The following is a 13,460-nucleotide window of genomic DNA, read 5'->3' on the forward strand; positions in this document are numbered from 1 at the left end:
GATTATTAATGTTTTATTTTGTTTATTCCAGCATCAGCACAAAGCTTCTGAAAGCCCTTATCAAATCCTACAAAGAGAATGGATTGGTCCCACGGCAGAGGAAGACACAACCACGCACAAACAAGAATTACCTCGGCTATGATGACATCAAAAGAGTCGTTACATTCATAGCAAACTATGCAGAGGACCACGCTATTCCTTTGCCCGGTCGTCATGCCGCGCATAGAGACTTTAGTGCTAAGCTTCTGCCAACTTCTGCCTCTAAAGCTTCAGTCTGGCGCCTGTACAAAGATGCTATGGAACAGCTTGGTAAGTTTGTATTAGTCTCTCTCTCACACACACACACACACACACACACACACACACACACTTCTATTGTCATAGTTATGCAAACATTCCGCAGCCTTCTCCATTCCAAACCTCTGACCCAATAAAACATGCGACATGAATGTGTGTGTGTGTGTGTGTGTGTGTGTGTGTGTGTGTGTGTCTTTAACCATTAGGCTATTCTATGTGATCTGTTTTTGATAAGTAAAGTACAGTGATGCTCATAAAAACATTGTCTTTGCAGGGCAGCGTGCGGTTGGCGAGTGCAGCTTCACAAGGCTGTGGAAGTCACTGGTCCCTCACATTGCAAGCACCAAGCCTAAAACGGATCTCTGCTGGCAGTGCCAACAAAACAACGACCGAATCATCCAGAGCATCAACAAACCAGATGAGTTGAAATCTGACAGTGTCAAGAAGCAGCAAGTGCATCTCGACTCTGTTGCAAGGGAGCGAAAACTTTATCAAGAGATGACTGCCGCCTGTAGAAAGACCTGTGACGAGTTGCAGCTGTCATTAGGGAAGAACAAACCTGCAACCAGGCCGATCACCATGCACTACAGTTTTGATTTTGCACAACAGGTGAGAATACATATTTATCTTATCACACCTCTCTCTCACACACACACACACACACACACACACACACACACACACACACACACACACACACACACACACACACACACACACAGATTACAGTTTGTATTTCATCTTTTTCCTATCTCTCCGTCTCTCAGGTGCACTACCCCTCTGATCCACAACAGCCTGGGCCTGTCTATTTTTTGACTCCACGCAAGTGTGGCCTTTTTGGTGTCCACTGTGAAGGCATGCCTAAGCAAGTGAATTACCTGATTGATGAGGGCATGGCATCAGGCAAGGGAAGCAATGCAGTCATCAATTACCTGCATCATTTTTTCAAGAAATATGGAGTTGGAGAAGAAGATGTGGACCTTCACTGTGACAACTGCAGTGGGCAGAACAAAAATAACTTTGTTCTTTGGTACGCCGCATGGAGAACGATGCACAAACAACACTTAAAGCTGAGCATTCACTTCCTGATTGTAGGCCACACCAAGTTTGGCCCCGACTGGTGTTTTGGACTGGTCAAGCAGTGTTTCAGGAAGCGCAAAGTGTGCACTTTGGCCGACATCGAAAAGGTTGTGACTGACAGCTCTCCTGTGGCACATGTGAACATCCCCCAGCTTGTCGGACATGAGAACGGCACTGTGTGTTTTAAAACCTACGACTGGCAAGAACACCTGACACAATACTTCAGAAAACTGCCACACATAAAGAGTTACCAGCACTTCAGGTAATTATCATTCCCATTTTATTTTATTTTATTTTATTTTATTTTATTTTATTTTATTTTATTAAGATTTTAAATGTGCCATTTCTTTCTTTTACAGCTTTGATGCGCAGAGGCCTGGTGTGGTTGTCGCCAGAAAACACTGTGAAGCAGAACCAGTGGAGTTTCAGCTGCTACGCAACGTAGATGCCCGTCCGCCATTAAAGCCTCTTCCTGTACAGACTCCGCCTGGACTGGACATGGCCAGGCAGAAGTATCTTTTTGAGAAGATCAGAGAATTCTGTTCTGATGAAGCACAAGACATCACATGCCCTCCACCTGCATGTCTACAGGCTGGGAGGCCTCGCTAGCCAGCCTGAAAAAACCAGCATTCAAGACCCAGCCCTGCTCCGGGGGGGTTTGGCAATGCCACAAACGTTTTTGAGCTTTTGAAGTCAAAGTTCTTTTGATATTTTTTTACTTAACTTTTAGTTAAGTAGGACTGGTGGTTTAGTTAAGAATGTCATACGAAACCGACCTGGATAGCAAGGCACTTCCTGTCGTGTTCTGTCGTTTGTAAATTTTTTTACTTTTTACTTCTTTTTTTTCTTTTTTTTTGGTGCATTAACATTAAGGAAATCTATACTGATGTCATCCAATCAATGCTGATAATGTATGCTAATAGATAAAGGAGTGAGGATAATACAGTACATGCTTTGAATTCCTTAGTTTTAGCTATGCAGTGTTCTAAGCAGACCAGATGGCATGCAGCAGATGATAGAACGCTCATCCATAAGATACTTGAGACTTGACTTGGACTTGTGACCAAAGACCTGAGACTTGACTTGGACTTGTGACCAAAGACTTGAAACTTGACTTTGACTTGCAAAAAATGACCTGTGAGCATCTCTGGTATTACTGAATATTGGTTTTATATTAAATGCCTTTTGTTATAATAAATGCCTTTTTAGGATAATATTTTTGTAGTTTATTTTCACATTTTCACTGACTGAATGGTATATGTTTTCTGCTTACAACTTTAAGGAAAAGGTCAATAGTTCTCAAACTTTCACATCAAAACTTCACCTAAAAATAGACCGCAGACCCCCATTTTTGCTTTTAGATATTTTAATACAGAAATGTATGACACCCATGACCATCTATTATTCTGTTACTTATGGATGGAATAATAGTGGAATAATAGTGAAAATAAATTACCCACAGTTGTGTGCACTCTCTCTCTCTCTCATCTGTCATTCTCAGTGACAGAGACTGACTGCTTAATGGTTTGGGAGTGGTCAATGTAAATGAGGAGCCATTGTTAACTCCCCCCTGCCTGGCTCATCCAGGTGTGAAAAGTTCACAATCTTTGAGAGGGGTTTTCTCAGGTTTCTTCTCCCCAGACCTTCCCAGATTGTGAACAATCAAATAAGCATATCTCCTTCAATTTTTTTCAGATTACAATGTGTGACACATCATTTGAAAGCTTACAGTCTGCCATTTCAGAATCTGTAAAAATCAGAAAAATGCCCTAGGCCTAATTGAGGGTCAAAACACCAGCTGGTGTCACATATGATCAGAATGCAGCGGCGGTGGTGTTGCGCGCCTCCCTCATCGTCCATCGGCATTAAGCCCTGGTGAGTGTGTCACTGCTGGACACGGCGAGCTCGCTCTGTGTGTGGGTGTTTGATCAAATACCAGCGATGGTGGTGGACGAGAAGGTCCTCTCTCAGGCTTTCTTCGGCGTGGTGCGCAACACACCTTGAAGTCCCTGGGTCTTCCTCATCGATAGCAGTCGGCCTCCTAATAGCTGGCTAAAACGTGTGTCTAGCAAACGTTCACTCGAAGCTATCGGAGCACTATCTGCCTGGTAATATGTTACTGGCATGGAAAGAATACTCCCCTCGCTCTATGGAGTGGGGGCATGTCTAGCGTCTGGCTAGCAGTTCAAATCTCCCGCTTACTTCCTGCCAGACGCCATCTTTTATCGTCTCTGGACGCACAGCGCATGCGCCCTCCTCTAGGAAATGACATCATCTCCTGAACACATGTCAAGAGGATAAAACAGATAGGCAACATCCTCAATACATTCTGATCATATCACCGCCCCTCTTTATATGTGAAACCAAATGACATCATCACCCAGAAGAAACAAAAGAAAGTGGAATTGTGTACATGATACACACACATGTACATCATACATACATACGGGGACACCCCGGCATTCCGAAATGTCGGCACTCCGAAATACCGGCATTCCGACAAAATTGTTCGGAATGGAGATCTGTCTCGCCATTGCGAAAGAACCCTAACCCGGGGGACCGGCTGGAGCTAACCTCTCCCAGCCCCCACGTCTAAACCTAACCTCTCCCACCCCACATGCCTAAACCTAACCTCCTGCAAACCCTAAACCTAACTTCTCCCACCCCCCACGCCTAAACCTAACCTCCCCCAGAACCTAACCTCTCCCACCCCTGTAGGCTAAATAACTCAAGATGCTATGTCGGAAAGGCGGACCTAATATCTTTCGCAATGGCGAAACCTTTTTTGGAGATAAAAAGGGCCGCCTCTCCGAAAGCATAGAAGTCAATGATCGGAATGCCGACACTTCGGAATGGCGAGAGGACCCCCCTTCATACAAACCCATGTACTGTACATACATACATACACACACACATACACATACTGTACATACATACACACACACAGTGGTTGCCAGATTGAATTCCAGCTTTTACCACACCGTGGCATCACCGTGGCAATGTGTATAAAAGTGCGACACTAAAGGGTAGCAGCGCGCAACTACCTAGAGGCAGCCAGCATGCAGCAGAGAGAGAGAGAGAGAGAGAGAGAGAGAGAGCAGCCAGCATGCAGCAGAGAGAGAGAGAGAGAGCAGCCAGCATGCAGCAGAGAGAGAGAGAGAGAGAGCAGGCTGGCGAACCAAGCGGTTGAGAGCAAACTCTTAGGGCGCTTTCACACCTAAAATTCCAGACCAAGGTCCGATCAAAATTCATGTGTTTGTTACATTGTATACATTTGGTCCAGTCAGCATGTTTTCATTACAAACATTACAGCAGTTGATTTGGCAGATGGTTGAGAGCCACTGTTGTATACATTGCCCGCGATCTCCAATTTTTTTTTAAAATAGCAACGTTTTTGGACCAATGTTGCCATGTTACAATTTTGGCTCCGAAATTGTAAAATGGTAACGTACGTTTATACAGGGGTGGGCGTGGGTTCCGGAGATTTTCCGTTTCTAACCCCTCCTCCCCCTACCCTAACTCTAAACCTAAAATCTCAGAATGTTACCATTTTACAATTTTGGAGCCAAAATTGTAACATAGCAACATTGGTCCAAAACATTGCTATTTTACAATTGTCTGTGAGACTGTGTTGGTAGAAAAGGCCCTCTCATGCCGACTGATGAAACCAAACACCCACGGGCTGGATTCAAACCAGCGACCTAGCGATGACGAGAGCAGGTGCACCTGTGATGTCATCGGTGATGTCATAGTGCAGCTGTGATGTCATCGGTGATATCACACCTGCCAAGATATATAAGCGATGGTTTCAGTCTAGCTTCAGTCTCCCTACTCTCTCGCTCCGATTCTCTGTTCAACTGCCACGTACTTGACCTGCTGCCTTTGACTCAGATTTGACTAAACTAAGTGTAGAACAGTTATATGGGTGTTGAGAGTGCGAGATTTGTCAGGTTTAACATTAAATTAAAAAGATTACATTTATCACAATAACAAATTATGTCAGATAGGTAAGGGACTGAATTATGTGTTTTGCCACATTTGGTCAATGTAGTTCTTGAAACTGCAGAGTGCTTATTCCCATATATTAATTTGATGTAATTGTTGTTTTTCTGCAGTATCAAACTAAGGTAGCATGTGGTGGACCTTGCTGTAGTGTTGCCAATTATTGTTAGCATGTTTTCAAAGTGCAAGGTCCCCTGTCATTCAACCCAATTAATTTAATTGAACAAAATCAATTAATTTAACACACAACACCTGGTAAGCCTGTATTTCACAGCCCCAGGCCCAGATGTCATCATTTTGTTGAAAACCCTTAGCTGCCTTCACTCCCCCAGCTGGCCCCTGTTCCTCCCCCCAGCCACCTGGCTAAAAGGTAAATTGGCAGGTGTATGATGATGACATCTCCCTGGGTGCTCCCTGAAGAATAACAGCAAGTTTCACCGCTTCATAACTGTTACGCTTGGATACCTGTTGTTGTCGAGGTCACTTCCTGCTTAACACTTTCAGTGCCACGGCCCTTGGGCAAAAGGTTGCTTGCTGTGCCACATAGGCCGCAATGCATTGTAATATAGCCATATCATTTTTTGTGTTCCTCTTATATGGACAACCAATAGCCTCAATGAAACTTTGAACCCTTCTGTTTCATTTAAAAAAAAAAGTTTGTTTATAAACCATTTCCATTTTGGAAATACACCCCTCTGAAAAAGAGTGTTTTCGACCGAAAAAAGCAGGGTGAAATTAGTTTCTGAGATAATCACATCTTTATGTTAGAAAGGGCGACAGAATGAATTCTGCTTTGAGTTGAACAAAATGCTATAGCTAAAATGAAAGGTTAGAATGTCTAGTTCACCTGCGGGAAAAAGTATGTCAAAAGAATGTGTTGTTTTTTTTCTACAAATTTTAGTTTACAGCTTGGTCTAACATCAAAATGTTCACTTTCATGGGGTCATGCTGGATAATGAAGTCCATATTTCCACAAAGAAAGAAGATATCAACTTTTATTTTTTATTTTTATGAAACTACACATTGAAAGCTTTCATTTGATGTGTAACATAATAACAATATTCAAAACACAACATGTCCTGCACTGTTTTATCTTCTTCACATGGACCTTCAAAATATTTGGAAATCAAGACAACTTTATGTAAACATAGGCCAAATAATGAATTCTCCTTTGAGTTGAACAAAATGCTATAGCTGGAATGAAAGGTTAGAATGTCTAGTTTACCGGTGGGAAAAAGTATGTGAAAAGAATGTTTTGTTTATTTTCTACAAATATCTGTATACATCTTGGTCTAACATCAAAATGCTCACTTTCATGAGGTCATGCTGGATATTGAAGTCTCTATTTACATAGGGAAACAATATATCACCTTTATTTTTTATTTTTATGAAACTACACATTGAAAGCTTTCATTTGATGTGTAACATAATAACAATATTCAAAACACAACATGTCCTGCACTGTTTTATCTTCTTCACATGGACCTTCAAAATATTTGGAAATCAAGACAACTTTATGTAAACATAGGCCAAATAATGAATTCTCCTTTGAGTTGAACAAAATGCTATAGCTGGAATGAAAGGTTAGAATGTCTAGTTTACCGGTGGGAAAAAGTATGTGAAAAGAATGTTTTGTTTATTTTCTACAAATATCTGTATACATCTTGGTCTAACATCAAAATGCTCACTTTCATGAGGTCATGCTGGATATTGAAGTCTCTATTTACATAGGGAAACAATATATCACCTTTATTTTTTATTTTTATGAAACTACACATTGAAAGCTTTCATTTGATGTGTAACATAATAACAATATTCAAAACACAACATGTCCTGCACTGTTTTATCTTCTTCACATGGACCTTCAAAATATTTGGAAATCAAGACAACTTTATGTAAACATAGGCCAAATAATGAATTCTCCTTTGAGTTGAACAAAATGCTATAGCTGGAATGAAAGGTTAGAATGTCTAGTTTACCGGTGGGAAAAAGTATGTGAAAAGAATGTTTTGTTTATTTTCTACAAATATCTGTATACATCTTGGTCTAACATCAAAATGCTCACTTTCATGAGGTCATGCTGGATATTGAAGTCTCTATTTACATAGGGAAACAATATATCACCTTTATTTTTTATTTTTATGAAACTACACATTGAAAGCTTTCATTTGATGTGTAACATAATAACAATATTCAAAACACAACATGTCCTGCACTGTTTTATCTTCTTCACATGGACCTTCAAAATATTTGGAAATCAAGACAACTTTATGTAAACATAGGCCAAATAATGAATTCTCCTTTGAGTTGAACAAAATGCTATAGCTGGAATGAAAGGTTAGAATGTCTAGTTTACCTGCGGGAAAAAGTGTGTGAAAAGACGACAGCCCACCGGACTATAAACAATAGACCTCATCTACTTTTTTTTTTTTTTTTTTTTTTTTTTGGGGTTGGGGGGGTGAGGTGGGGGAGGGAGTGGGGAGAGGATGAAACTGTCACTGGGAATGATACTCGAAGTAGCAGGGGTACAGGCAGAGAGGGAGGTAGTCACATTTGGGGCAAACGTATTTAGTCTCTTTTCTGACTCCTTTCTCTGCGCAGTGCACACATCGCCTGTAGGCCTTGTCCTTCGTGGGTGGCACCTCGATTGGCTGTGGGACATGTCCCTCGAAGTCCACAGTCGCGGAAGCGGAAGCGGACCGTTTCCGCGGGTGGATGGGCGTGGCTTGGCGAGGAGGAGGTTGGTCACCTGCCGCCGGAGGAGGAGGGGGGGGGGGGACAGATGCCTCCGTCCAGGACTTGATCACCGACAGGGTGAAGTCTTTGAGCGTTTTGCAGCTGGCCGTTGGGTTGCGGTTTCTGTAAAGGATGAAGGCATTGCTGATCGCAATCTCAATCAGGTACGCCACGAATTTGGAGCTCCATTTCGCCGTCTTCCTGATGAATGGGTAATAGCTGATCTTCTGATCTAGCCGATCTACACCATTCATGTACTGGTTGTAGGCCACGACGCATGCTGGTTTTTGTTGGGGGACTCTCTCACTTTGGCCTTTCTGTCTCACCTCTACGGTCTTCATGTCATCCGTGTGGAAGGTGGTGATCATCCTCACGATCCGCTTGTCTCGCCACGCCAGGACCATCACTGCGTCATTGTGGAGAGCGCGTCGTTCACCGACTGCCAGATCCGACATGCTGACCTGCCGGATTGACGGTGGTTCTCCCCTGTTCACACGGAGTGTGCCGGCTGAGTCTATGTGGAGGCTGAGGAGAAGTCGACACATGGACTCACTGTTGTAGAAGTTGTCCATGTAGAGGCGGTGGCCAAAACCCTCAAGGCCGTCGACCAGGAAGCGCACGGTGTCCTGCAGTGTGTTGCTTGTTCCACAGTAGGGCTTCATGGAGTAGCAATAGCCGTTTTCAGAATCGCAGAGTATGTAGCTCTTGATCCCGTACTTGACTGGTTTTGCCGGGTTGTACACCTTGAACCGCAGTCTCCCGCGCCAGAGAAGCATGCCTTCGTCCACACTGATGTTCTGTGAGGGCCGGTACATCTCCCTGAATTTGCAGAGCAGCAGGTCCAGGACGAGACGCACTTTGTGCAGCGGGTCGCTGCCATCGACCTCCCGGTTGTCACTGAAATGAATAAAGCGCCAGATTATCTGGTACCTGTTCCGTGGCATTGTTCTTCTGAAGTAGGGCGTTTCAAGTGCATGTTCAAGAGACCAGTATTCCGCGATGCTGGGTTTCTTTATGAGGCCGGTGAGGAAGAGCAAACCCAAAAACCGCTTCAGCTCTACCACCGTCAGCGGAACCCAGGCATTTGCCCTGGAGAAGGGGAGACGCAGCTGATGGAGGACAGCAATGCACTGTTGTGCATAAGTGTTTGTCTGCTCAACAATGAGCTGCAGCAGCTCCTCGCAGAGGTAGAGCTCCACGAAGTCGACAGGCTGGTCGGACTGGATGGATGCTGCCGCGTTGCTAGGACCTGCCACTCCCGTGAACGGCAAGCTCTTGGGGCTCCAGTCACCCGTTTCCCGCCAGCTTGGCGGGTCCTCCTGATGGCGAGTCTTGCCAGCTGAATAAAAATAAAATAAAATAAAAATAATATGAAATAAAAGGTTTTTCTTCAGACAATTGTGATATGTAAACAAGCTGTCTTTTTGACAAAATCCAATAATTAGAAGCCTTGTGTTGACAAAAATAAACTGAATAAAAAAGGTTCCCACCTCTTTTGCGCCCAACTGCACTTGAAGAAGGTGGTGGTGGTGGTGGTGGTGGTGGATCCTCCGACTCTTCTGTCGTAAAAGTGAATTTATAAAAATATGAAATTGAAATTTCTTGAAGGAAAAAAGTTTATGTTTTCATTCACTATCAGATTGAATTGGAATTCTAAAATGGCATTGATCTCACCTTCATCACTGGAGTGCAAACGTGCAACACGTGGGAAGCTGGAGGAAGCCCCTTGGTTTTCGTCATCCTCACTGTCCTCCAACTCTGAAATTGTATATTTTACATGGTATTAGAATAGGCTAAATAATTCAGGATTGTTATTCTTACCAAGCTTTTATTTACGAAAATAAATGGCTGAATAATAAAAGGTGTGTGTGCGTGTGTGTGTTTATTTTTTTTACATTTGTACCTCTACTTTTCAAGAAGCCAGTCTGCCAAGATCTACCAGTCCAGTTTCAACATTGCAAATGCACACACGTATACTACAAAGACACAGTTTCCAGCCTGCATAGTAAAGTCGCCACAACACACTCCCTCTTTGTTTGTTTGTCTGTCTGTCTCTCTCTCTCTCTCTCTCCCGATCTACTGGTTGGGCATCACTGCTATATACTGTAAGTCACTTTTAGTAGGCTACTTTTTGCTCTCCTATGAAGATGATGATGATACATTGTTCTGTTTGTCCTGAAATGTAGATTTAGCTGTATACCTGACACATGAATTTCCTGCAAAGGATCAATAATAACGTATATATATCTAGGTTCTTACCTCTAGAAGACGACGCCACGGGCAACTCAGGAGTCTCCTCCTCCTCCTCATCTGTATCCAAAGTGAGAGTTTATAAAAATATGATATATATGATTGAAGGAAAAAAGTGTTTTCAATATCAGATGATCGTAAATCGATCTCACCATCGCTGGAGTCCAAAAAGGCACCACTCGGTGCAGGCGGTTGCCAGTCTGAATCCCTAGCATCGTCATGTTCAGAGGAAGAGACCGGCTCGTCGGAGTCCGTCTCCGGGAGACCTCTCGACTGAACAGCGCGGTCCAGGGCCTGCTGTAATGTGAGCTGCCCGAAGGCAGGCTGGGGACGCTTGCGCCTGGGCATCCCTACAGCTAAGCTAGCTCTAGACTAGCCAACTAGCCAACTAAACACACACACACACACACACACACACACACACACACACACACACACAACACACAGAGACAGACACAGACAGACAGAGACGCACAAACACGTATTTTTTTTGTTTTTTTTGTTTTTTTTTTACACACACTACACTAACTAATAACTATACGCTAACGCTACTACTGCTGCCTGCTAAACTAATCGACCTAACGCTATCACAAACACTCACACACACACGCGGCCCTCACACACACACCTCAAACACCCAAGCACTCACCTGAAATACACCAAACGCTCAACACTCACCACAATCTCACAAACTAATCTATCTGATGCTATCAATCTATCTATCTACCTATCTGATCTAAATATACCGCTAATAACTATCTAATGCTCAATGCTATTTCTCAATGCTAATTCTCAATGCTATCTATCGTATGCTACCATCTGCTATCACCAAGGGACTGAAGCGATTTCCCAAACTCAGTCAAGACAAAGGAGTCGGGGGGGGCGGCGCGCTCTGATCGCGTCCATTTTTTAAGGTGGCGCCGTGAGATCCATTGAAGGAAATTATGTTGACAGGCTGCGTACGACCTTAAGCTGCACAAATATGGAAAAATATGATTTTGGATTTCTTGACGCCATATGGCGTCGCTGGCACTGTACGGTAAATTTCTCTTGACGCCATATGGCGTCGCTGGCACTGAATGTGTTAAGCATGCGCACCAAGAGAGTTCATCCGCCATTTATTTTCCCATAGACATTTCGCAAAAGATTAAACAAAATAATTCAGCTATATTTAGAAACGAGAGAGCATAGAACATTTCACTCAGACCAAAACGTTAAAAAAAACCAGCAGATTTTTTCTGTTTTGTTGTTGTTTTGGTACGAGTGAAATGTGGTCTCTCCTGATTCTAAATAAATAAATTGGTTTCACAAAGTAAAACAATTTTATGAGCATTTTACGAAACTAGGCATCTCGCGCGCTCGATTCCTAAGCTCGCCTGCTGCGCGGGCTCATCGAGCTGGCCCTGCAACTCTGCAGGACGTCTACAAATCCCGAGAGGCAGCCGGTAAGAGGAGGAACATAAAGGGTTAAGACGAGACTGTTTTCCATGTGTGACCGCTGCTGCTATTACAGCTACATTCAGCAATGTTTTTGTGTTAAGATAAGTGTTAAATGGCTCTATATTCTGACAGCAATCACTTAACAAACATCAGACGTGCAGCTCAAGTTACAACCAACAACCAATATACTGTAAATAAATAGCCCAGCTTGCCTGAAGACAAATAGTTGACTTGACGAGCCACGTAAGTGGGTCAGACTGGCTATTAAAGCTGCATTCAGCGATGTGTTTGTGTTAAAATAAGTGTTAAATGGCTCTATATTCTGACAGCAATCACTGAGATAGAGTGTTTGGTCAGTGACTTGGAACCCCCAACCCCCCGCTGTCCTCTATCTCTCCTGTAGCCCTGCATGCAGGGCGGATGTATCTCTGCAACCATAACTAGTAGAGACTCATGGCTGGATGGCGGCCTTGGATTCGGGGTGAAAAAATACCTATAGTCCAATATAGGCATCACGATCTGACCTTCCGTTTCCCAGAAAATGTCAATAATTTCTCTGACTGAGTGGCTCACCTGGTAGCACGCGTACCACGGAGGCTCGGTCCTTCGTGCGGCCGACGCGGGTTCAAATCCGATGCGCGGGCCTTTGCCACGTCATCCCCTCTCTCTCCCCACCTTTCCTGTTTGCCTACTGTCCCATCTAAATAAAGGCAAAAAATGCCCAAAACATAATCTTTAAAAAAAAAAATATATTGTAGCGTATCGCTGATACGCCAAGGAACGGAGAGTTGTAGTTGGTACAGGGTCTTTATTCACAGGCTCGATCAGCTCCTAGCAGCTAGCTTCACACAGCTAGCTCTACACACAGCAACCGTCTCAGCTCGCTCCATAGCTAGACTGACATCCGGCCCACGGCCGCTGGTCCTATATACCCCCTTCCCCCTAGGAACACACCCACACACATTAGTTCCTAGGTGCAATCTAGACACTTCTATTGCACATCACATTACAGGTAATACCTGGATTACCTGGAACGCTACATACTCCCCACCCAACAATAATGTCGCTTCCACGCGACATGCACAACAACCCACACACATATCCCCCCTGTACCAAAACACAGCACCCCACAACATTTTTCCATCACCACATCAATTTCCCCACATAGTCTCTTTTTAGCACACTAACTAACCCATTTCAATTATCTTTTTACACACATTTCAATTTAACTCAAACCCATTTACGTTTTCCCCTTCTTTTCTTTACACTCATTTTCAATTCAACCCACATATCATTTCAGTTCGACAATAACCCCAACATTTACCTTATTTCTCTTTTCTTCTTTACACATTCATTTAAACCACCATCATTTCCATCCCCCCTTTCAAAGCTTCTGTCCCACCTGAAGCACATTACAGTCGACACAGCTAAGGCAGTAGTCCTCTACGTCTCCCTCTATCTGTACCCAGTAGAAAACTCGACAAAGGCGGCTGAGTGTTTCTTCAGGCCCTCGATGCCCCTGACCCCTGCGGCCCCTGTGCGCCCCCCGTAGCGCCAGTCCCCGCAGGCAGCTGGGCACCACCACGACGCTGCCACTCTTCCCGCGCCCATCCAACCCCAGAATCCCCGACTCCCTCACCCTCAGGTCCGGAAAC

General features: G+C 43.8%; 1 protein-coding gene across 1 annotated transcript; it reads left to right on the forward strand.

Annotated features, from left to right (window-relative positions):
• Positions 1–857: 857 nt before the first annotated feature.
• On the forward strand, positions 858–2,563 carry LOC310799131 (uncharacterized protein). Its single transcript, XM_083661697.1, has 3 exons — positions 858–906; positions 1,065–1,639; positions 1,737–2,563. The coding sequence occupies exons 1-3, from the start codon at positions 877–879 to the stop codon at positions 1,984–1,986; spliced, it is 855 nt and encodes a 284-aa protein (XP_083517823.1). The 5' UTR covers positions 858–876; the 3' UTR covers positions 1,987–2,563.
• Positions 2,564–13,460: the final 10,897 nt, after the last annotated feature.

This window comes from Poromitra crassiceps (genome assembly GCF_964638095.1).
Source record: "Poromitra crassiceps genome assembly, chromosome: 27".
In the NCBI taxonomy this organism is placed as follows: Eukaryota; Metazoa; Chordata; class Actinopteri; order Beryciformes; family Melamphaidae; genus Poromitra; species Poromitra crassiceps.